This window comes from Accipiter gentilis, chromosome 4 (genome assembly GCF_929443795.1).
Source record: "Accipiter gentilis chromosome 4, bAccGen1.1, whole genome shotgun sequence".
NCBI classification, from domain to species: domain Eukaryota; kingdom Metazoa; phylum Chordata; class Aves; order Accipitriformes; family Accipitridae; genus Astur; species Astur gentilis.
Genome location: NC_064883.1, coordinates 11,294,184 through 11,320,671, shown reverse-complemented (window position 1 = coordinate 11,320,671; position 26,488 = coordinate 11,294,184). Strand labels below are relative to the sequence as shown.

Sequence of the window (26,488 nt, the reverse complement as noted above, 5' to 3'; positions counted from 1 at the left end):
TGGAAAAGACACATAAATGGAGAAAAAACCCCAAAGATGGCAGGGATATTTGAAGTTACCAGGTTTTGCTAGTTGATTTAGTAAGTTACAAATGAATTTTGTGCATCTTCTTTCAAGCTCCCTTCCTTCACCCCTATCCAACCTAGCCTCTCTCAACATCAATTCTTACTCTTGCCACATCCAAAAACATTTGATTTTCCCATCAGCCTGCTATACTGACAGTTCCCTTTGCCTTCCACTGACAGAGAAATAAGACTTAAATTCAGACAGGTACAGGTACAATTTGTGTCCTATTGGGTTGTAATGGCAATGATCAGAATAAAAACTCTCTACTGCAGACTCACGTTTGTTACATGTTATTTACTCATGCTGGGTGCACCTGGTGGACAGATGTCTGTTCAAGTAGACTCCTACGAAGAGGCTGCAACCCTGCCTGCAATGAAACTATCTCTGAATAAGAAGATTGGGTTACTAATTTTGGAACAATACTGAAGACTTACTGCTCCTTTTAGTTATCTGAATCAATACGAGGATGTGGAGAACCCTGCTGTTTACACATTCACTTTGTCCCACAAATGCTTCTGATTTCGACAGTAACTTTTGCTGGAAATAGTCTTGAGAGCAGGAAAGATGGTAAGCTCGAAGTGATAATGGAGGGGAGAAAGTAATTTCTGGCTTTATGTATGTGTGGTCTGAATTTGCCATACAGGCATATATCACTTCCGTGCCAAGTGTTTAAGTGTCTGTTATACCCACAACATCAAGTGCAAAAAAGAATTTACACAGCTTTCCTGTAATAGCATCTTCCAACTTTCATTGTTTGATACAAAATGTTTTCTTCCTTCTATTGTCTTTTCCTTCCCCCAAAATAAAAATATTGTACTTTTCCCCATTCCGTATTTGATTTCTTAGACTATGTGTAGGTCAAGAATACTATCTTAATGAGGAAGAAGCAGAGGCAGAGATGCTAATTTTATGGTGTTTTATCCACTTTAAATCTGTTCACTTTTCTTCCCCTGCCAGGCTGATGAGAACAAAACAGACTTATATTTGATAACTTCCATCCTGTGAGTCTGATTTTTTGTTCCTCATGTACAGAAAACAAACTGAGATGAACAACAAGAAACACTAAGTCAAAGTCATCAACACAGGACTGTCTTGCAAGGAAGTCTTAGAAATATGTCAAGTTTATCATATCTATGCTTTCATACATCTTCAAAGGAAGCTTATTTCTTTCTCCTACAGGATTTCTGCTGTACAGGGTGAGAAAATTTCTGTTAGCATCATGGCTTTACATATCTGCAGGCTAAGAATAGCTCTCAGAGGTGTTAAGCTCTGCTGAAGCAGCCAGGGTTCACAGGTGACTTCTGGATGGGCTACAAAAGGCTTAGCAAGTATCAGATAAGACCTAAAAGCATGACTTTTAAAAGACAGAGGATGAAGATGGACAGAATTTCATTGCCTAGAAGAAAAAAATTCATGCTGAGTGTTCACTGAGTTCAGAAATTTTAAAAAGTTTGGGGGTGTTTTTGGTTTGTTTTTTTTTAATATAAAAATGGTAGGCAAATAACACTGGAAAAAGAAAATTCACCTATTCAAATATCAAAAGTGGAACATCTGAAATCCAAAAACAAAGAAGTGCAAGTGAGTGAGTATAGTTATGCAGCAGGTTTCAGCTTTCTTTAAATACTATGAAGACATCACAACCTCTACAGGTCTAGGCAGAGAGGCATGTTATACACTTAAACTATAACTATACACAGCTTTTCTAAAACAAAGGGAATTTTCATACTGAAATAATTCTAAGATGATCTATTTCACATTTATCAATGCCAGAGAGTCTCCCCTGCCTCTGATTACGAATTTGCAACAAACACTGAAATTTTAAGACCATGGTAGCGATGGCCCTCATTGCTCTGAAATCAGATCACTGTTTGGTTGACATGTTCAAACATGACCAACCTGAATGTACTGGTTTCAATCAATTACAAAAACCACACCAACCAAAACCCCTCACCTTTTTAAAGAGCATAATCTTTTGTCATTTAGAACTCTGCCCTAACAGCTCCATTGCTGCTTTTAGACAACTAACAGATAATTAAGGTTGGAAGTCAATATAACAAGTTGTACTTGAATTTGCTTTGCAGTGTCTTGGTGCAGCATGGTGAAGCTCTAGTGCATTTGAAGGGACAGATGAGTGCTTTCAGCCACTCTCACCTTTATTTTATGTGAAGTCATACAGTGAATACTTGAGTGCTGTTTAGGAAAAGAAAAGGAAAAGGAAACCCACAACCCACCAGAACTGAGTGATTAAGCAGTATATGTTTTGAGAGAAAGTAGACTCATTGTCACAGAGCAGCCCTCTGATTCTTAACATCAAATGGTAGAGATTATACTATATACCTAAATCAATTTATCAAACCTTAGTGATTTCACAATACCTATAACATTTAGGAAAGAGTCTTTGAAAAACACCATATGTAATAACTTACTATGATTCAATACTGCAAATTCTAGCACAGAACAGACAATAAAGAAACAGAAATTAACTACTATAAAATTTAAAAGTAGTATCTGATGACAATGAAGCTTGCTAAACTTCAGTGTGTCACTTACGGACGTTAAGGCATTCTTCAAGCCAACTATTTGGGCAGATGGAGATGAGGATGCATCGTGTTCCAGCATCTGCTTCAGCTTTTCTCTCTCTGTAGATATGGTGCTGAAAGCTGACCTCAAGGTGAAGTAAACTAGAACCATTTCATAAAAAGTGACAGTTAAAAACAGCTATCAATTGTATACATACCAATTATGTAAAACTTCAATGAAACATCATTTATGGTGACAGAAACAAGAATTTAGGTTGAGAGATCCAGGGTGGGTTACTAAAAACAAGTAATATTAATCAAGGTTATAGGGTAGATTTTTTAGTAGGATAAATGTTTATGGTGAATGCTACCATGTTGACTATATTAGCCACAGTCAATATTACTGTGATTATTTGTGACAGATGGCAACAAAGCTAACTAACCACATCTGCTCTTCACTTGCTTTTGTTCCCCAATTAGCTTGAATCTTCAGATGGTCATGACTCTATTCCACATTCCTTTAAGAATTCCAGTGGGGGAGAAGAGAGGGAAGAAAAAAAAATGAAATAGAAAAAAAATAATCAAAAAAGCAGCTATAACACATACTGTGCCACAGCTATAGAGTTAGTATTTTCCCCACAAGCAAGTCAACTGTGGGGCTGAGTTTTGTTATCTCTTTTTGGGATAAAGAAATTTCAGCTTGTTAGATGATTTAGTGACTCAAAGGGTCAGATCCTGGATGTTGTGCATGTTATGCTGCTACTTCTACTCCTTCCTGAGCCAGTATCCCCAGCCTGAAACATTTAAATCAGACAACAGATCATGCAATTTTAAAATCACTAGATTTGTAAAGGGAAAATGCACTCTCCTTATTTTTTTTACTTTTAAAACATTTAATGTTTTGTTTAACCACAAGGAATAAAAATTTGAGTAATACTTTTTTATGTAGGATTTCAACATTCAGCTAACTGGAGAATTAAGAGGATTTCTGAGGGTCTACTCAAGCCTTGCAATACAGTCATGAGAACTGCCAATGCAAAAATGTATCCATTTACAGGGAAATGGAGATATAAAATCTGAACATGGATGCATGGAAAGGGCAAAGAACAAGAAATCTGATACCTCTCTCTTCTAATCATCCACTCTGAGTTAACCTGAATCATCATCACTTCATTGAGTATTTGACATAACCTAATTTACTCTTCTAAGAAAATATTCTTCTTAAGGTATATTTCAAAACTGCAATTACCAAAGCTAATTCTCATACTTTAACCTATTTTAAGAAATCTTTAACAGTATCACAGGGGGTGGGGAGGAAGATGTATCCACTATGACCTATTTTGTTAGCCTTTCATAAGTGGATGACACGACCAGAATCTTCAGTGACCTCAAATGTCATTTAGTAAGTTGTATGCTAACTGAAATTTTCAAGAATTATTACATACTAAAGTACAAATGTTACATTTTATTTAATTTGTATCAAAAACTAAAGCAAAAGTTTTCTTCACTACCCTTTTTTGGAAGGGGTGTGGTACAAAGCAACTTTGGAAGAAAATTCTTTGTACTCTTAATAAAATAATACTGCATTAAATAGTACCAGATCAGTTGTCCACTCAAATGCATGGGTCAATCTAATCAAAATTTCTGACATGGACATTTCAGGTAAGATGATCTTGAGTAGGTAATTTCTTTGGTCTGCTTAATAGCGACTTTTCCAATTGCGTCCCATCCCCACTTCTTTTCCCTTTTTGGAATACATACATCAGTTTTTAATATCATTGACTTTATAAAGTTTACTACTTAGATACATTCCTTACGTAATGGAATCAAGATACATCAGCACCAGAAGGGAAAAACAAGCAAAGAATGTTTATTGATAACATCAACCATTATCTTGTGCAAAATGGGACAAAGCCAATACTTCCAAAAGTCTTTTGGATATAAATGCTTAAGTGCCTTCCTCACCAAGATCACTTAAACAATAAAAATGTTTCTGGTGCAAGGGTGATAGAGCGAAGCACTGCTAATGAAAAATGATTTTGAGAGAAGAAACATTTCCAGCCAAGCTGCCCCTCTGGCTGGTTTACATGATTTTACTCTTCTGTATTCACTAAAAATAGGTTACTACCATAGCAACCCTTGCATCACCAACAAATGTTGACCCTCAAATACAGTGAAGCACACGAAATATACAAACATACATGTGCTCATATACACACATATGCGTGCAAACACAAAAAAGCATAATCTGCTGTTGTGTTTATAGCAACTGATTTTAGGATTTTTACCTTTTGGCAAAAAAATACAATCCAGATTTTTAGCACATAAAACAAAGGTCTGTCCTTTATTAAATAAAAAATTAAAAAAAGTGGTGATTAAGCCACTTTTTCCAAATAACTCAAGACCTCAACATTTCCAATTCCTTAAGGGAATTAAAGGAAGGAAGGGTACTTTCTGCTTTTTCTAAACAGTAAACAGGAAGCGTTCTCGGAAGTCACATAATTATTTAAATTGTGATGATAAAAAAACACATACAAAAGAATTTCATTTACCTTTATGTGCAATGTGAAATAAATCCTCTTGCATTTTAGTAAATTCTGATGATGTTTCAGAGCCATCGGAGTAATTTTTCTCTTCTACAAAATCTATTGTAGATAAGTTTGGATTGGAAGCGTGCAGTCTCATAGGGGCAGAAAATACTGAAGGCACCTGTAAGGAAGATAGCCATTTGTGACATTTTTACAAACTGTAAAGAAAATTTTGTTTTATTGTACCCACCTGGGTTACATTGGAGACACCAAAAATGGAAAAACTACTGTCAATTGCCAATAGGCTTGGAATGGATGACACCTGGCAAATGAAACCATAGATATAACTTTGCCCAAGATACCATAATTGGAGATTTGGCAAAACTGCAAGAAACAAGCCCACTGAGAGCTGTAGCAAATGCTATACTATTTTTCTCCATTTATAAGTATCTAATCACATGGCCTCTGGATGCAAACATGTACTAAACTATCTGGAGAATTTGCAAAAATCTGTACTGATAAAAAAACCCAACAGCACAACCCCCCAAACTGGAGGCAGTTTGAAAACATGGGTAAAAACCATGGCCATTCTCCTGAAGGTAACAGCATAGATCCTATTGCAGATATCAGTGACAACATATTTGTGTTTTGTCTGATATACCACCACTTAAAACAAGCTAGCATAGAACACTATTTAGAAAAGATTCGTATTTCCTAAAACTGGTCACACCAAGAAGTGATCAACAACTAAGATTTGTAGAAAGATGGGCACTGAAAGGACAGAAGTTACCTGTAACATTCCTTTAGCCTCTTTCCCAACAACTCTGGATCGCCACCTCCTGTGTGCTCTCTTTTCCTTCTTTGGGCTTTCAAAAGGTCCAACCTTTTAACAACACACAGGACAAAAATAATACAGTTTGCCATAAAACTAGCAGAGCCAAGAAGAAATACCTCGATCCTTTAGGATTTGGGGTTACTTTTTGGAATTGCAAGGGAAAACTTTTTTGGTTTTGCTTTTTAAACAACAAACCTGCATAGCATTTATAGCAGGCGCTGAATATGTCCTGTGAAGAACATCCATGCTCTGTAACAGCTGGTTCATTTCCAGTAAATATGCGTGACAGTTGGAGAGGTCTGTTTTGAACAAGAGAATATTTTCAGTTGCCCTAAAGTAACAGACACACCGAAAGTTTTTTTTCTTTGGAGGTTAGTCTTATTTTGATTGTAGCTAGCTTAAATTATTCATTGACTAAAAGCACATTATTAGACAACTGCATAAAGAGCTTGTATCCTTCAATCTCCAAGTTTAAATTCAAAACATTACAATGCATCTATATGGTGTGTATAATGACCATGATATTTTATCCTAGTTGACTGCAGAAAAATTAGAATAATGTGATAATTAGTGCAGTTTGGGACTAGTCAGAGCTCCTCATGGTGAGGGTAGCAACACCATAGGCATCAACAGTGAATTGTACATTCAGAGCTAGAGATGAGTCTCCTCTATATTAGAGCTGAAGCTCACTGGTAGTAGAACTTCACCAAATAAGTATCACACAGACACTACCAACATGAGAAAGATCTTCATGCTCTTAGGAAAGCATGAAAGCAGAAGGTGACTTTGAAGTACAAAGATTTAGTGCTTTTTAAATGACTAGGTTTTGGATGCTTCCCTTTTTTGAATACCCAGCTTAAGAAAGTTCAAATCTTACTATTGAAGGTGATGTCTGTATATAGAATAAAATGTACTGAAACATATAGCTTCCTTGAAGAGGTGCCCACAATTGATACCCTCACATCTAAAATCACTAGTCCTTTTGAAAACGAATAGACAGTAAATCATCAAGCACCCCTTTCCTCCCTCCAGTTTCAGAGAAAACTCTAACTGTAATGACTACTTACGGTGTAGTACTCTTGTTGTCAAGAAAAACTAGGGGAAACATTAGGCTACTCTCAACTTCCTTCGAATATCATTACCTCTTGAGCATTTTTCCATGTCTTCAAAAGACTGCAGCCAAGATGAAATCCTGGACTCATTACTCGAAAAGGAAGATGACAAGTTACCTCCAGCTGACAATGAACTCTGTTTGGTCAAGCTGCCTGCCTGTTCCAAAGAATAACAAGTGAATTATTAACAAACAATATTTTAATGTTGTATGCACAAATTTTGACAACCAACAGTTGAGCTCCACTATCAGGGACAAGGACTGAAGGCATCAATAATATGGAGGAAAAAAGTGTATGAACTAGACTAGGTGTCATTGAGCATAATGTCAGGATATCCAACTACCGTCTACAAGCAGTATAAACACTAAAAGAACCATAAAAATTTCCTGAAAACTAAATTTTGAGGAAGGGCAAAGTTCTGCCTAAAGCAAGTCAAGTTAATTCAATTAAAGCACCATATCTGAACGGGACCAAAGTTGGACATTCTGTTTCCTCTCCATGTTCCCCAAAGAAGCCCTCAAAGTAACTTGTAATGTAACATGCACATACTTGTTAAAGCTATTTTTCAGTGAAGAAAGCAAGATCTACTAGATGTTATTTAAAAATTTTACTCAAGGTTGTATGACTTTAGCATGGATTTGGCTTGACAGGCCTTAATATATGTGTGATCATACACCTCATCTGGGTAAATACTACCCTTTTACAACAGCTCAGTAACCATTTTCAAACTTATCTCATTTTCAGCAGTGCCCACTATCAGATGCTTCAGGACATGCTGGAAATTCTGTGAAAGAGCTAATTGAGCAATACAATTAAGTAGTTTCCAATGGGAAAAAATTTCTACCTGATACTATTACCAGTTGATTGTGACCTATAATGCTATTTTCTTCTCTAACATAACTATGAATAATAGCCATTCAAATGCCTAATTATTTTTAGACCTTACTAAACCTTTCATCTTTAATAATATTTGTCAGGAAGTTGCACAAATTACATGCTTTGTCAACATCACTGTCCTGGTTTCAGCTGGGATAGTTAATTGTCTTCCTAGTAGCTGGTATGGTGCTATATTTTGAGTTCAGTATGAGAAGAATGTTGATAACACACTGATGTTTTCGGTTGTTGCTAAGTAGTGTTTAGTCTCAAGTCAAGGATTTTTCAGCTTCTCATGCCCAGCCAGCGAGAAAGCTGGAGGGGCACAAGAAGCTGGCACAGGACACAGCCAGGGCACCTGACCCAAACTGGCCAAAGGGGTATTCCATACCATGGGATGTCCCATTTTAGTATAGGAACTGGGAAGTAGGAGGGGGGGGAAATTGCCGCTCGGGGACTAGCTGGGTGTTGGTCGGCGGGTGATGAGCAATTGCACTGCGCATCATTTGTACATTCCAGTGCTTTTATTGTTACTGTTGTCATTTTATTAGTGTTATCATTATCATTATTAGTTCCCTCTTTTTTGTTCTATTAAACTGTTCTTATCTCAACCCACGGGTTTTGCTTCTTTTCCTGATTTTCTCCCCCATCCCACTGGGTGGGGGGGGAGTGAGTGAGTGGCTGCGTGGTGTTTAGTTGCTGGCTGTGGTTAAACCACGACAATTGCTTAAAATCAGTTTTAAAATGTTTCACCTTAAGTGCCATTACATGACCACTTTGCTGGTTATAAGAAAAGCTGACCAAATTGTTGAGCTCTTCTCTTCACAAACCTTGTTACCTCCTGCTTACCTTATCTCAGAACTCAGGTAGTACTAGTTTTAAATGTATCCATAGGAAACATCATCTACATCTCAGTCAGTTGCAGTTTTCTTAGCTGATTTTTTAAAATTTACAATGTAAGCTCCAACTTGAGTTGCAGAATAAAATAAAATGCACTATCCATGTGATGTCATTCAGTACTGTGTCAATTTGTATAGTCAGTATGCAATAGTAGTAAGCATCAATAAGCACACTTATTTTTAAATTCATCTGTGTAGTTTAGCTGTTTTATTCCGAAATAAAGCTGTATGAGCTTTAATCATCTATATATGTATACCCAAATAATAATCCCAGCACCTTTAAAAGCACAAGTTAACTGAATTTAAAGTTGAGCAATTGTATTGGCATTTTGTGAAAAAATCCCACGTTTATCTCTTCAGAAATCTATCTCATATAATCAACTTTTCCAGAACTCATATACATGAGGGGCATGAGCAGGAGGGAAGAAGGAAGTAGGCATTGCCAAGAAACAGGCAAGAGAGAGTTTGTGTAGCTTCAGTTAGCATAGTTTTGCTTTTGATAAGCACGGCTAAGCTTTAGAATCCAAGCATTCCACATAAACATATGTAGATACATACACCCACCGTCCAAGAACAACAAAAAACCAGCTGTGAAAACTGATCAGGTGTTTCTAAAAGCCAATAAAATGCAATGCAAAAGTTCACTTGATATATTTTTCTCAAAATAACCTAACTGCTGGATTGATAGCAACTAACATCAAGCTAAGGTTGGTATAAATTGGCAAACTTCCATTTAGCTTCAGCAGAGCTAAGGTGATTAACTGCAGCTTAAGAACTATCCCCTTCTATTTTTCACATGAAAATAAGTAGGGCTTCTTTGCAGTGCAAATCTGGATTAATAAATTAGAAGTGAATTAAAGTCTTTCATGCCAAAGAAGAAATGCTTAGTTTCCTGACATAGATTTTACATATGCTGGTCACATGGATATTTTTGAGAGAGAGAGAGAGAGCGCGCACAGGCACAGATTTATCATGCGCTTTGCGATGTTCCACTTTTACCCTTGATATTCTTCTCCCGTTCTTTCCCTGCTCTCTTTTGGGAGGAAGGAACTAAACAGCCCCAGGAGGTTTGCCATTTCCTTGCAGACACAGCCTCAGAAGAGCAGGCTGTCAGTGCCACTGAGGTGCTGGCACCATGGAAAGTATGCAGACAGCAATTTGCAGAACAGCCCCGTTACTGCAGGGTGAGTTACTGTGTTTTCAGCTGCCCGCTCCACAGATCCCCTCACTCTCAACCACTACCAAAAAGCTGTTCAGGCACATGTCTGTGTTTGGTAAAACTCATACTCAGTTACAGGATAGTTGTACCAAAGTGATGAACTGCAGGTGTTGGGGAACAAGCCCACTCAGACCATACAGCAATATAGCCAAGGAAAAGAAAACCTTAGATAGGTGGATAACAAACAGGTGACTGCTGCTTAGGAGACACTCTGGTATTGACAGAAAGGGAGCGCCATTTCAGTTATAGCAAGTAACGCAATATTGCTAAAAAAGACATTATTCTCAAAAGAGATCACTGGTTCTAAACTGTAGCAGAAGAGCTTCTTTGGTTGAACGTCAGCCAGTCAATGTGCAGACTGCTGAAGGCACAAACACAATCACTCTTCCATAAGACTGCATCAAAGAGGTCAGTTATGGTGTTAGACTGAGCATTTGTCAGGTCATTTGTGAAACTAACAGTCACAGACATTACCTAAAGAGAAGCACGCTACTGACGGGACCCATCCAGACCCCACACCCACCTACAACATGGTCCTTGGATTGGTTTGAATAATGCTTTGATCTCAGTTAAAAATATAAATAGTGGCCACAGGTGATGGCTCTTGGATAATTCCTATATACTACTCAGGTAAGCACAGTTAGATTCATTAATGTAAAAGGGGAGAGGTTTTATTAGCTAAAGGATAAATGAAAAAGTGTTAAAGGAAAAAAAAAAAAAAAATCTAGCTGAGTGCTCTTCTGTGACCCAGACTTGTATTCACCAGCACATATCAGACAAATACTGATATATGTCTCAAAAATTATGAGGATTCTAACTCAATATGCAGTTTTAAAAGTCATCATGAAAATACAATTTACTGCATTAAACCAATGAGACAATATTATAAAATTTAATATCAACATAGAGAAAACTGCTTGGGAGTAGATCAATAAATAACATCATTTTCCTCTTGATATTTTAGAACATAACTTAAACCCCACCACAAACTTCCATTATGCTCTTTACTTAATAAACACAAGTCAGACTAATTTAATCCCTGATGAAAGCTCATTATTTATAAATCATAACTACTACCTTTCTACCCAGAGTAGAATCACAGAAACCAGGGACAGAGTCCGCAGCAGTAGACACAGGGAAGAACAGATTATTGACATCATGAGGAAACATGGAGATTTCGTTCTGGCGGTACATTCTGTGGTGACGAAGTTTTGCTACCCATTCATCAAACAGCTCCTGAGATTTCACCTACACAAAATTTCAGGTTTTATAACAGTCACATTCAAAATCACTAACAAATAAACAAAGATATTTTTTGCTCATTAAACAGCTAGCCTAGCTGACCTTTATTGGCAAAATATCAGGAACGTTCTTCTAATGATGCTCCTACTAAAATGCATACTGTATGAGCTTAAGCATGACAGAAAAACAATCACAGGATAGTAAAGAAAAAGAGAAACTTCAATTAGTATAGTTATGACTTCCAATGCAGAACACAATACTTGGCAATTTCTAGATGGAAAAAAAAACCCAATATAAATTAAAAAAACATTTAATTTGTTATTTCTTAATTGCCATTTTGAAGGTTTCATCAAGGTTTAGTTAAACACAAACAGAAATTTGATTCTGGTGAGGTATTTCAAAACAATTTATTCCACAAGGATAGATAAACCTACACATTTGACTATGGAAAATACTTCTTATAGATAAGACAAAGAGCAAGATACAATTACCGAAAATAAAAGCACTTGTGCAACAAGTGCATACCCTTTGCTGAAAAAAGTGCTAGGTGAAAAAAGTGCTGCTAAATATGAGGCATCTTTGAAGTTTCTATTCAGGGGGTTACTGACTCTGGAACAGTACAATGAGGCCTCTCAAGTTATAAATGTAAACTAGTCTGCTGAGACTATAAAGTAAGTTATTAGTGTAACTATTAGTGTAACTATCAGACCTCCTACTATTAAAAAAAAGAAGTCTCCACCATACAGAGCTAATGTTGTTATTTTGGGAGTAAGGTTATAACAATCTTGAAGACCTACCTTCAGATGGTATATCTGCTCTTCTGTATCCAAATCTATACATTTTGTTGATTTCTTTACAGACATGACAGAAAGTCCAACATCAATACAGCCATGAAGCTTCCCTCTCTCTATCTGCAAAAAAGTAAAAGGAATACAGTCACTCCAGAATAAGGCAAAAGGATAGATATTACCTGCTGAAACCACCATTTTCCTCCCTTCCCCCTACTGTTTAGAACTGCTGAAACTCTCTCCCCCATTGCCAACAACATGGAATTATTTTTATTTTGGATGAAATAGTGTTGCCACCTTATAATGGCCTTAAAGGGTTTTGGATCACTTACATCAGCTCGGCATTTAGAATACTTCAAAATCCCTCTGTCCAAAAAGAAGTATCTCTGTAACCAGAAATGCGGAGAATTAAAAACAAACAAACAAACCACCCCAAAAACCCCAAACAAAACCATATCACAATCCCATCCCCCATTTGTTTGGAGAACAATTTCTCTGCTCTTAAGTAACGTTTTTGCCACAAAACCACACCAAGTCCCACTCGCAATGGCATCAGGCTTTCAGATACACATTCATTTCCTACCTTGTGCCAGCCCTTCAAAGGCCATTTCCTCTTTTTCAGTAAGCAGCCCTCCTGTTTCTGTGGCTCCTGGGTACAATTCATTGCTCCCCGGAGTCCTTCTACAATTTCCCAGCTGTCCTGCTTAAACAGAAAATCCAAATGTACAACTTATCTCTTCCAAAGAACAGAATTGTTAAGAAAGATTCAAGAGGAAGACCAACATAAGTAAAAAAACCCCAAATGGTGTTGAAATCTAGGCTTAGATCTGTCTTTACACTTTGTTATGTATCTTCCAAGAGACAAGATTCTTTTTTATTTTGATAAAAACATACAAACTAAACAAAACACTTTTTATGACACCATCCTTCATTGAATATATCTGCTTACCAGAATTTTATGTGTATATTTTTCTGTACATACACACACAGTGCATAGCCACAGCCTAGCCACAGTTTAGCATAAAAAAACCTTCTGCCATCACAGGCAGAAATAGCCTATGCTAAAAGGATATGTTTTGTAGGTTATGAAGCAGAAATAATAGACAGTGAAAATGAAGACCTTTTCTGTAAAAGTCTTTTGCCCATATTCATTAACTCAAGGTTTTGTGTTTGGTGTGAATTGCAGCCTCCCTAAACTAAAAATAATAAAATAAAATAAAAACAAATGAAAAAGCCAGGGAAGTAACTCAAGTACTATGAGGAACATGACATAAAGGGAGAGTACAAGAAGAATAAAACCCACTCTTCATCTAATATACCTCTAATTAAAAGAGGATCTCTCTTTTTTTGCCATCAGGAACTCTCAAATGAAAGACCCTGCAGCAATATAATAGAGAACAAATCTCATAGTATTTTTACAGTTCTTATTTATGGATGGCTGCTAATGAATGACAACATAACATGAGTTTCAAGATTTCTGATCAGATCTCATGAATTATTTATTGCCAGCTACCATAGGATTTGACAGATCTAGAATTATGAACAACTGACAGGAAACGGCATGTGCTAGTGCCATCCCCATGTATTTGAAAAAGACAAAGAATACTTTAACACATAGAATTTAATGACAAAAAAGGACTAGTATGAAACACTTTGGGGAAAACAGAACTATACCAGGTAGGTAAGTACTCATGGTCCTCCCTGCAAGATACACAGGGAAGTATTCCCAAGAAGATCTCAATTGACTAAAAAAAAACTTTAAAAGAAAAATGAAACAAAAATTAGCAAGAGTGCTAGTTGTGCTCATTTATCCATTCCAGAATCCTTAAAATTCACCCCTAGAAACCTAGAAAAAAAAATTACATCAGGTAATATGCTTATTACTTGAGTAAAAAGGTAAACCATCTTCAAAAAGACATTCACTAAACAGCTTAAGGAATGAGATCTCTTATTCCACCATGTTACTGGTGGCACTCCACTATTTCATTGTTATTTTCCTTGCACTGGACTTTATGGAACGAACTGGAAAGCTGCTCTGCTTCCCTGGATTGAGTTCACTCTGCCAGCACTCACCACACAACAGGCTGCAAGCAGTTGAAATGTGGGGCTGAGCAGCTCCTGTCATTCAACATCCTACAGATGACCCAGTGATGTTCTACTACCTGAAGGTAAGTCAAAACTGCAGTTGTCCTAACTGAAATTGTTATCACAGCACACATTTTGTGCCCCTACAGGTTTGGGTTCTATCCTCGTCAGTTTTGTAACAAATAGCTTCTTTTACTCCCTCCAATTTGAGAGATGTTTTGACAGCTACTTAGATACCATTATTTCTAACCAAGGATCATGAAATCATATTTTTCCTATTGAAAACCAGAAGTTACACTCCATAATGCTTATTTTTAGTTTTACTACTTTGGAACTCAAAATTCTCAATAATTGTGAACGCTTTCCTGCTTTGGGGTAAATGACTATGACATCAGATCAGTGAACAGAGAAGTTACTCATGGATATCATGAGTTAGTGGGCTGAAGGCCTCCTGGGCTGTTTCCAGCACATCAGCCTAACACCAGCCACAGCAGTGCACGCTCTGCTGCTAGACACCAACGGCACTGGTCTTTCACAGGGTTAAGCTGACAGAGAATGAAGCAGAGCGCCAGCCTGTGCCCATGCAAGGACAGTTAGCTAAAGCTTGCTAGCTACAGTTTGACAGCTATTCAAGTACAAAGGCAGCTCTAAGCCTCCACAGTTAAGGACTTCCTGCCCCCATCACCCCTTTTTGTTTTTTTGACAGAACATTCCAGTCTACAACCTTGAAAGCCAAAGAGAAATGATGTTCCACCACCTCTTTTGCCATAAATGTAAATATTAGGCCACTAAATGTTTTCTGTAGTGGTCTTGGATTCCTTTTTCCTGTAAAAGATTATTTATTAGCCCTTATATAATCACAAGGATTGGGACTGTTATGATGATAGAGAACAGCCTCTTCAAATATCATCACATATAGTGTAATGCTACAATTTACATTAAGTAACAGCTGAACTTACTGCTGCTTAAACGTCCACCTGTGGATAAAATCTCATCTCCTCAGAAAATATGATCTACTAAATGAGCCAATATAAACAACAATCTTGACATTAGCCGATTTCCAACTGGGTACTTGGATAAAAGTAAACATTTTAAAGAGTGAGAAACCTGATGGAACTAGTGAAAGATAATTCTAATTAAGAACTAACAGGACCATCTGCAGGATTAACAAAAATGTTGTGTTTATGTCTTTGTTTCTTTCTTCTTGAAATTAGCCAAAGAGCTTAAAAGCTGTCTTGCCCGATTACCAAGCAAGCCATTTCCCTTGCCTTCACTGAAATATATTAAACTGCAGTACCCAAACACATAACTTTTCCACTGAGAATTAATCTGATAGCAGTCAAGACTAGTGAACAGTAGATCCTTTTCAATATTCTAGTGTTATACCAAATGAAACAGTTTTCTTGAACTTTGGATCAAGTTCTCACAGGCTGGTTAAGCTTAAACACAACATATGGTTGATAGAGTGGTCTGCTTGCAGGAGACAAGCAGAAATTTAAGCACAACCAAGAAAAACACAAGAATACAGATAAGCTATAAGGATAAGCTTAGAAAGAAAAGGACTCCTGAAGTGAGACAGACCCACACTACATTGGGCATATGAGGTGAAGAGAAAGGAAATAGCTGAGAAATAGCTCAGCCAATTACACCCACCTGGAATATACACAGCATCAATAGTTTGGGTTAAATTTTTTAAAAAAGAGCACATCCTGGCCTGCATTACAACTCCAATTTTGTCTGGGCCTTTCCTGCAGTCCAGATACAAGGTGTCTCCCACATTCCTCCAGGAGAGCCACATTTCTCACTGTCCTGCAGGTCAGTGAGCAGCCAAGAATGTGCTTTCACAATTAAAAAGTGTGAAAATGGGAAGAAAAGCTGGAGTGGGAGCACTTCTTCCCATCAAGCAGGCCCAATGGCCTGCCAGATCTCAGGTGGTGAAGGCAAGTCTCCTACTCAGATTTCTGCCCTGGGAACCGCACACTGCAACTGCAAGCTTTACGTAAAGGCAGCTTAGTTGAATTCGAAATGGATCCTTTTAAAAGCACAAGACTATTTAATCAACTAAGTTATCCAAGGAAAGGCAAGCAATAGCTCAAAGAATTAACAGTTTGGGGACCTGCTGGACACATACAAGGTACAACGCTGCAGTAACAGCATCTGGTCCTCTTCTGCATACATCCATCCAGAAGAGTCCAACCTTTCCCACCTGAACCACCAAACTCCCACATTTTTCAAAACACTGCTGCTGTGACTGATTTTGGATCCGTTTGCTCTTGACCCAGACCGTGCGGCATCTTGATGGATATTTTGTTTTGCAAGAGATCTGACACCTCATTTGGTGAAGAAAAAGCATCAGTTGGCTACTGCTGGAAGCACCAGCGGAAGTGAAAGAAAACTGCTTGGTCTCTAAAACAAAGGCAAATGAATCAGGCTGGTTGGTTATCAACTGTTCTCATCTGTCCGAAATAGCAGAGGAGCAAATTGGAGATACAGGATTTCCTGAAAGCTACTGGAAGCATTCAGATTATGCTCCATTTTGCCAATTTTTATCCCACAACAGGGAACTGAAACAGATACCCCAAACCACAGTGCTAAATTAAAAAAACAAAAACAACAAAAACCCAAAAAACAAACCACAAACAACTGCCACCACCCACCCCCCCCCAAAAAAAAAACCACACACAAAACTCCCAGCTGAATGGCATTAACAATTCTAGCATAAGCCTGATGTCCAGATTGGTAGTGTTTTAAGATTATGGCACTACCAAAGATTGTGTATCATTATGGGCCAATATCCACACAAAACGATCAACACTGCATTTGCTGCCCAGGCAGAAATTTCACTCAAGGCTGAGGGAGGAACACACTCTTTACTTTTCTCAGGTCCAGAGGTACTCATTTCAGATCATCACTGGAAATTCTCCCTGTAGTTGCTACTTGGCTTATATACCTGCTTTGTGGCTGAGAAAAGAACCATACACTTTGGTCTTCAGAGATAAGTCTGTCATTAGATAACTGTAGTCATTTTATTTATTTAATAAAATAAAAGCCTCCTCATTTCCTGCAATTTACTGTACCATACAGCCCCTCAAGGTAAATTATTTCAGCAGAAAGAATGAAGCAATGAGTTTGAACAGCTCTCAGACCAATGCTTGCACTTACAGCTCCCTGAACAAAACAGATGACAGTGCCAGACTTTCTTCCAGTGTAAAATGCAGTCAGTTGTACCGAATATTTTAAAGTGCCAAAAATAGAAACCTGCTTTGTGGAGGATAAGGGTTGGCAACAGCTGCAACTAAAGCATTTGTTACAGTTCATAAAATCAGCAGAAATGATTTAATTTTCTTTTTTAGAACATGAGGTTTTTTTAAGCAGCTCTTCTGACAAAGAGCTTTTCCCTACTGAATCTATTTTGAAAGTTAGTTAACTTATTAGACTTAAAAACAACTACCACAATACATCTTCTTTTGATTACAGGTCAATTTAAATTTAAAGAAGACCAGCACCGGTCTTCCTTCCTTACAAAACATAGTTGGAGTTGTGGTCTTGTAGGAGAAATCCCTTCCCATGACTGAAGGAGAGGGGCAGAGAAAAAGCAGAGAAAAAGCAGAAAAGTGGGATGTGGCAGTAGTCTCCAACCTGCTATAGGGCTTCAAGGAGAACTTAGTGAAACAGGATTAACAGTTAGCATCTTCAGGTCACACTGCATCTGGCAGAAAAAGGGCACCAAGTTTAGCAAAGGAAGGAGTAGGCCCCTCCAAGTCCTGCAGCCCTGCTTAAGTCAACTCTTTTTTGGCACAGTGGCCCATCATCTGCACAGGACTCTACTTAGGCTCTACACCACTGACACATGTTGCTCTGCAGGGAGCAATAACTAAATTTTAGCAGGCACAGCAGCCTTGTACTATGGGGGTTCCATATCCCAATCTCAGGTAGCTGCTTATTATTTGGTGCTAGAGTGTACGTGCAACAGACTCTGTGCCTAGGAAATCAGAGACTCAAACTCAGATCCCACTGGTTTGGGGGGGAAACAAATGAATTGTCCAGGTCCCTTCCCCTGGGCATTTCAGAATTTCTTTCTACTTAGTCAGATTAAAACAACTGCTGTGTCAGATCAGCAGCACAGAGAAAAGCACCTGTCAGGCAGATCTGCCCTTAACCTGCAAGCAATGAGCCTAGCTCCGAGAGACGCACAAGCATTTGAAGGAGGAATAAGCAGCCCTCCATGGAGCTGGAAGGTGAAGGAAAGAATATCAAAATGATAGCACTTCACTCTCCAATCTGCACATCATATGGCAAAATTATTTAAACTTTCATGATAGTATTAATAAAAAAGTATCACTGACAGTGTTACATTGTACTCTTCTACCAGGGCTTGGGGGTGGGGGGGTGGGTGTGGAATCTGTGGTACTTTTAAGCATAGGGGTTTTTCAACAGACTTGTAGAACTTTAGGTTGTTGCTATTTTCTTAATAGAACACCTAAAGTGCTGTCGTTTAAACTAACATGCAGATGAAAAGGGCAAATTAAGTAACTATCAGACAAGTGGCATCACTCATCCCCAGTCCTGTCAGCTCTGAGCAGGTGGATATTAGTAAGGACAGACTGTGAAGCTCCCATTTACCAATAAAAGAAGCTGAATGAGAAAAGAAGCAATTAATGACATAAACAAAACTACTTGATCTGGTGTGACATGAAATCCTCTGTGGGAAGGGGGGAGCAAAGGGACAGGACACAAGAATGATCTCAACATCCTCACTGCCCAGACCAACAATTTAGATTTTATAATATATGCTATACTATATGGTTTACACCACTAAAGAGAGGGGCCTCTATAATCTGCAAGACCAGAGCCTTTCGAAAAACAGGGAGAAGATAACTGTTCCTCATGCAAAGCACTGCTGTGTCCAGGCCAGTAAGTCTTGCAGAGCGCTGCCTCTGTCAGACCTAAAAGTCTGTCTTTCCACACGCAGCACAGAAGAGTATATCTAACAAAACATTCCCTGAAACATGCTACCATCACAAACTATAATTAACAAATAAATTAAAAAAGCATAAGGGAAAATGACCCACAGAAGTTATTTTTAAGTAAATATCCAGAGTGCATACTGTACAGGATATTTAAATCTTTGTTTTTCCCAGCAAAACAGTTTGTTCTGTAAACTGCAAGACAACCTCAGTGTGAAAAAACAGCCGTATGAAAAACACCAAAAACATCAGAAAATTAAGGAAGGAACAGCAATACACAGCCATGCACATAAACACTGACAATGCTGAAAGGAACTGTAATTTAGAATTAATTTCTTTTTTTTTTTCTTTCCAGATTTCGCTACTTTGAAGGAAGACCTCCAGATCACTTCAGCAGATGCAAACAAAGTTATAAGATAAGATGGAAAATTATTGCACTTGGTAAAGAAGGAAATAGAGAAAGTATTGGAAGTATTCCTTACAAATATTAGAAGTCCCTATTTAAAAATAAAAATATCAGTCAGACCAGTGGAACCTCAAAAGGCACCTGTAATTTCTGAAAAATATTTGTAAATTTTCAGACTATATAGAAAAAGTCAGCAAGCAGAGCTTTTAGCCCTGCTTAGTGATCATTTCCCAGCATATAACAAGTCACACAAACTCCCCAAATTCTGTGGGCTTGCCCCTATCATTACCACCTCCTGAAAACATGGACAATCACTCAGTAGGTTCCCCAGATGTAAAAGTATACTGTTACTTACTTGGTATTGCAATGACTGACCTTGAAAAGATTAATACTGAAACATCGATCAAAGTGGAGATACTTATCACAATGCCCCATATTATCACAAAGAAATGTAAACTGTATCACCCTTCAATATACATTGGGAAACAACCTACTTTGTACCTCTTTTTAGCTTGACCTGATAGGTGTATGAGTCAATTTACTATCTGCCTGACTATAATGAATGAGCACAGATGTACCAGGAATACAAACAAAACACCAAGTTGCATTTCTCACCTTGGTCAGGTACACCTTGCATTTTTGTACAAGGATTAAACACTAAAAAATTGGGGATTGACAAGATGACATTAAACCTTACTGAACAACAGATTCAATCATGTTAAATGGCAGCAAGTGAGGTTCTTGAAGAAATTGCCTCTGCATAAGTATTGTTGCTTATACTGGCTGTGTAATGCACCAATGGATTTAGTCAAGCTCATGTAAATCTTATTTAAATACTACATGATAACACTTGATAGACATGAACTGTTGAAACAAGCTATATCAAATGTTTTAAATTACACTTTTTAAAGGATACCAAGGATATAAAAAAAATAATGTTGCAGGAAAACAAAAAAGGCACCCTGAAAGCAAAGATTTCTTTGCTTGGTATACTAGAAATGCACAGCATTTCTTACAAGCACAGCACTTTAAAAGGCATAAATAGTTCAGAGATTTGTCTGCCTCGCCAATTTTATGTATGGCGCTAGAAGTCCCAAAAAAGCAGGTGCTAATTCAAAACACAGCTGAGGTCTCCAAAGCTTTTGGGGGATTGGATACTCAATTCCAATTAAAATTTCAACCTGAGACAGCTTTAAGAGCTCCACTAAGCCAGCATTTGTACAAATAAAAGTTTATGTTGAGCGTATTGCTCATGATTTTGCAAGCATGGATTGAGCGTGTTTAAACTTAATTCTCAGTGTGGCTGCAGGCCAATGTTTCTTGCCCACAAACAAAGGCTGTCTTCAGCAGTCTCACTTGTCAGGTGCAAACACTAGTAGACATGTCTTTTAAAACTGTAAGGTTTAAAGAACTGCATTATCTCTGCAGAAAACAAAACACCCTTTGCATTAGGTACCAGGGTGGATCACATTACACAAATAGTTATTTTCATAACTACAGTTCTACAGCAACAACCAACACAGGCATTCACAGGCACTTTTTCATTGTCAAAGAGGCCCTATGTCAAGTTTCAGAAAAATGCAGTCTCTTTCACACATGCATGTACATCTTTCCCTGGAAACTTGAAATAAGCAGAGCAGTAAGACAATAATCTACCACAAAAGTAGTATCTTACAGGGAAGATTTGGGATTTCAGAATCAAACCACTGAGACCAGGCTGCTACAGCAGCAATATTTCACTATAAAGACACCATACATACAATGTAATAGAAATTCAAATTCACTGTTAGCATTCCAGTTTTACAAGTGCCTGCTATTCAGTAATGTGTGTTTACTGCATTTAACTCAAAACAAGATGCAGCTACAAACAAAAAACCAAAAGAGACTAAGGAAAACAAAGCAGCAATGAAATAAAGCAAACAAGCAACACGAAAACAGAGTTTAACAGATTCATGAGCAAAAGTAACAGCCAATCTTAGTAATGCTTACAGTTTGGTTAAAAAAGTTTGCATTACCTGTCGACTTCCCTGCTTGGAGGAGCAGCTGCTAGTACTTCTTGAAGGTGACAACATTTTCTGGGACACACCAAAGCTTTTTTCTTCACTCATGATCCAATACCATTTGTTTCACATAAGCTTACTTAGAACACGATTAAAAGGTAATTTAGAAAATGTGTTGGAAGGCTCCTGAAAGAAATGCAGAACTCATCCTTTATCCAAATGCAGTCCAGTGGCATGATCTGCACCCCATGGAAATTCCTAAAAGGGAAAAGAAAAACAAAAAGCCAATTTATCAGATGCTGTCTTTTACTGCCATCCTGTAGCATGAATCATAATAAAGCCTTTGGTAATACAAGCTGACTGCATTACTGTACATTATTAGAAATTAATTCAATATTCACTTTAAGATAAATTTTCAAGTCTCAAACAGGAACAACGTGAATTTTGGATCCTAAACACATGCTTTAATTGTCACTATTTATTCAGAGGATGAAGTAGAGTATCAAGCATCTTTTTAAAGATTTAAATGAATTAAAAAATTTTTATTAAAGACACACAAAAAGTATAAGTAGTATCTATATAAAATGGACCAAAACAACCTCAAAATGAGAAGAAAGCATCTAACTGTCTCACAAAAAGGATGGCAAGTAATCAAAAAAATACCTCTTTTTCTCAGTTTCTTGGTAATTTAAACAAGTAAGCATGCCTTCAGGTTGTAAGCAAAAAAAACAACAAAAAGCCTCTCTATATGAAAGAGCAATATATAAAAGCAGTGAGCATGCAAACTCAGCTGCATAGAGCTGTGCATGACTACTCTTACTGGGATCAGAAAGTTGTAACTATTGTCACATCAGTTCTCAGTCAGTGACTGGAAGAAGAACTAACAGTCTGTTTAATAACAGTGCTGTTTGCAGCATATGCAAATAAAAGCCATGCCAGAAACTCCCAATTACGGATTTCCATTGTGGGCAAGAGTTGTCATGGTAACTGCATATATTTTTTACAACCAGAGGACATAACAAAAGGGTGATGCTTTCCAAAACTTGGGGTGGCGGACGAGCTTCATGAACTATGTATCACTTCAGATTTTATTGTCTTGGGCAAGGAATTTGCACATTAGGAATAGTGCAAGAACCACCACTGAGTAAGGTCAGGAAGCTTTCACAAAGAGAACAGAAATTCCCTTGCTGAAACAGGGAGGCACTGCTTCACAATCCCCTTGCTTGTGCTGTCAGAACAGTCCTGAACTGGGATCACTGGCTATTGAAGTTTGCCATTCATTTTTTCTTGAAGAGGCTGAAAAACCTATTCAGAGGGAAGCTGCATTTTCAGATCCCTAGTAAAACACTCTGTGTATTTTAAGAATTCCATTCCCTTTAAAAATCCAAACCAAAACCCACAGACAAAAAAAACCCCCCAAACAAAAAAACCCAAAACCCAAATAAAACCAGGTGCTATATTTAAGATGAAGACAACACTATGCAACATAAAACCTCTCTCCCTACTGCCATAGTCTGAAGCACCCAACTTCCAAACAGAGACCTTTTCCAATCTACAGTGCCCCTTTGGCAATATAATTTGCTGTAACATTTCAACCAACATAACCTTTTTTCACCTGAAACAAGGTCTTTCTTCATGGCATTTACCTTACCTAGTTAGAAATACTCAATGATCCCCAGAGCAAATCTATGCTCAGCAACAGCAATGAAGCAGCCCCAGTCTCAAGTGAGAAAGCGAGTTCTGCTGGTGCTCTTTCACTGGTGAGTCAGATTGGCAATTATTTCCAGGAACCAGACAGGTACAAAGCCAGGGAGAACAATGCAAAAGCCAAAGAAAACCAGAACAGCACAGCAATATCATAGCAAGGTCTGAATTGAGCCTACCACATGGGTTTTAGACTGAAATTACTACTGAGATAGGAATAGTGCATTTTGGAGGAGTTATAGTCGCTTTCTATCTGGAAGATAACTTTGTGTCGCATTTCATTAAGGACTAGTGCTTTTAACAGGTTTAGATTTATCTCACTTCATGCAGTTTTTTAACTGTGGAGTAAGTATAAAGTATAACTTTCTTGCTTAGTTTCAAGCTGTACTAGTAAAAGACTTTAATGATACCATCTCTATTAACAAGCAGAGGTCAAATATTCACAACAGGAATGGAAATACACTTTCTGCAAACTCATCATTCAGACACCCCCTTGAAAATACCATGCAGCAAATGCTTTACTTTTTTGGCACACTGTTTGCTCAGAAAACTGCTTGTCCTCTTCATCATTCCATGTTCATAATAAGCACTTTATCATTTGGCTTTCATTGGTGACTATCTGGCATTTTGGCAAAGACTGGCAGAGTTCATGGCAAGAAACAGGCTCTAATTTGCAGCAAATGCACTGAAAGTTGCTGTCATCAGTACCTTCCAAGTAGATTTCCAGGACACACTAGATTTAAGTTATACAATGCCCTTTGCCTGTTTGAACACACAGCACAATGTTTGTGATGTCCTGGAAGCGTCAGGTAACTGGAAAAAATTGAGATTTCATGGCCTTTAACACAAAAAGAAGCCATATAATCAGAAGAGTATTTCTATCACCATGTTTTTGGTGTGGAGACTAAATGAAGTTAAGGTGTGGCTTTACTAGCATCTTAGGACAGACCATAAGGGCACTTCCACTGCAAATCTCCTGGCCCCCCCCTCCTTGCCACATTTATGTTTGTATTGCAGGGCAGTCTTGGAGCATGGAAACTAAATCCCTTTTGGATGGAATGTGCTCCAGGAGTGCATCCAGTGCTCAAAGCATTAGTCTAGTGCTGTGGACTCAGAGCTAGCCCTGACTAGTCCCACCCTGGTGTAGATGTTGGGTCCTCACCTTTAACTGATTGACTACAAAGGTCCGCTTTTACTGCATTGATCTACTTGCTAACATTCATGTCATCTAGACACAGACTTACGTCACTGAACTAAGTACCTAAGATCTCCTAAGGCAATGCCACTTGTCCTTCTGGAATCAAAAAGAGAGAGACAAGGACACTTCCAGTTTTCAAATGAGCTGAAGGGGACTCACCCACCTAACCAGAGTTGCTTGAATGAGGGGCAGGAGACAGATGGGGTAAATCTGACAGAAAGCATCTGAAGCATTTTGTCAGTCTGCTTCTAAAATTGGGCTTTTGAATTTTCCTTTATTCCTTCAAATTAATTTGCTACATGGGCTGAAGAAAAGGCTTTTGTTACCAGCCCTGAAGAAGGCAGGAGTAAAATGTGCCCTGTCTCCACAATGTTTTATTATTATTTCATTGGTGTTTCCCAGTAATTTAACTTATTACCTTGAGACTTCGAGATTTGAACATAAAAGTGTATGTGAATAATGAATATGGCCCCAACTCATCTGTGAAAACTGCTGCATGTTCCAGCAACTACTTTGTGCTCCTTTCTTAAAATTCTCTTCAAGTTCAGGAAGAAAAAAGATGACTGTGGTTGCCCTTCAACAATAACCCACTTATTCTTCCAGGAATGTGTGAAAACACTGATCCTGCATCCCGAATTGACTCTCATTCTGGCTGCCAGCATTAGTGATTGGGCCTCTCTAGGGCAACTGATATTTTACATTACCTGTGGAACTTAAGGCTACCAGGTACAAGAGCAATTACAACTTTAAAGCAGGCATAAAAATCAGCATTATGCTAACTAAGCTAAGATTGCAGCTAAAATTGATGTTTTGAAGACATCATGATCCAATTCAGGTTCAATACATTTTGCTCTTCCCTATGTCACAGGACGGCCTCAGGACTGTGTTTGTCCCACCTTTCCTCTGGAGCACACAATGCCACTTACTTTGGTCTACTCCAAAAAGACAAATCAAAAGTGTGAGGCTGAAGCAAATCCAAATAAGTTTAGGACAGAAATTTTCACAAGTGTAAAGTGTTGGCCTAATTCTTCGCTATCAAGTCAACAGAAGCAAAAGTAGGCCAGGAGTACTTTTGCAAATGACCTCACCAGGTGCATTTTAAAGAACTAAGAATACCTGAGTATCAAATATTATTTATAGATACTACATTCTAAACCCATAAACAGCACTTATCTCTACTTATCATCTGTTATTAAGAGTCTTACCATTCTACATCAATTAAAGCTAATGTAAGCTTATAATAACACATACAACAGGAAGACCCATTTTTTAAAATAAGTACTGTCCCGAGTTGTCGTCAAACCTTTAAAATTGCGCAGGTTCAAAGCAGCCTCTCAGTATCACAAATCATCTCTCACAACTCTCAAATTAATAAGCTTACAGCAAAACCCAAGTTTTTCCACATCTCACAAAAGAAGAAAGGCAAAAAATTCAGAAAAAAATGGAAAACTGTAAAAAAATCAAACATTATGCAATATTTTTGTCATGGCTCCAGAAGAAAAATAAAGCCTTAACAGCTGCTTCAGAGCTGATTCAGCAGTGAAAGAACACTGTAAAGAGATTTTGAGCAGCAAAACTGGAAGCATAGATCTCATTCTATAACAGTAGTCAATTAAGGTTTTGTGGATAGAAGAATAAGAACAACAGAAAGCCTGATGAGAGTCATGTAGACAAAGCAAGCACAGGACTGAGCAATCTAAATCAGAGTTGCAAGCAACAGTGAGTGACTTGCACAGAATCAAAAAGAATCCGTGCTGAAACCTTTGCTCTGTAGCTATTATTAAATTACATTCAGTCATGTCCACTTGGATAAACAAAGCAATAGTCTTTTCCAAGTACTGCTTTCATGGCTTCTCTGTCATACTTCAAATTGTCAGCTTTAATCTATCCCAGTGTCTCATCTGGCTCAGAAAAGGAAAGAATTATTTATAGACTACAGATATGCCATGTACAACTATTGGAGATATTTTTTCAAGGCAGGTATTTGCTGTTCCTGAATTAAAAGATTCATACTATTGAAGGACAAAGCACACAAATACTGTCCTGT

At 37.8% G+C, this 26,488-nt stretch overlaps 1 protein-coding gene across 7 annotated transcripts in view; it reads right to left on the bottom strand.

Annotated features, from left to right (window-relative positions):
* Nucleotides 1-26,488, bottom strand: part of OSBPL3 (oxysterol binding protein like 3) — a 91,459-nt gene that overhangs the window by 23,363 nt on the left and 41,608 nt on the right. For 5 of the 7 annotated variants that reach the window (XM_049798113.1, XM_049798119.1, XM_049798114.1 and 2 more), the window contains exons 3-12: nucleotides 21,555-21,797; nucleotides 12,665-12,784; nucleotides 12,414-12,467; nucleotides 12,091-12,204; nucleotides 11,129-11,299; nucleotides 7,091-7,217; nucleotides 6,144-6,247; nucleotides 5,904-5,996; nucleotides 5,138-5,294; nucleotides 2,617-2,747 (exon numbers count right to left, since the gene is read on the bottom strand). In XM_049798113.1, the coding sequence (XP_049654070.1) occupies nucleotides 2,617-2,747; nucleotides 5,138-5,294; nucleotides 5,904-5,996; nucleotides 6,144-6,247; nucleotides 7,091-7,217; nucleotides 11,129-11,299; nucleotides 12,091-12,204; nucleotides 12,414-12,467; nucleotides 12,665-12,784; nucleotides 21,555-21,647 (1,164 nt within the window). In that variant the 5' untranslated portion in view covers nucleotides 21,648-21,797. The remainder of the gene's footprint in view (nucleotides 1-2,616; nucleotides 2,748-5,137; nucleotides 5,295-5,903; nucleotides 5,997-6,143; nucleotides 6,248-7,090; nucleotides 7,218-11,128; nucleotides 11,300-12,090; nucleotides 12,205-12,413; nucleotides 12,468-12,664; nucleotides 12,785-21,554; nucleotides 21,798-26,488) is intronic. The other 2 variants (XM_049798118.1, XM_049798120.1) reach the window with 1 other exon arrangement.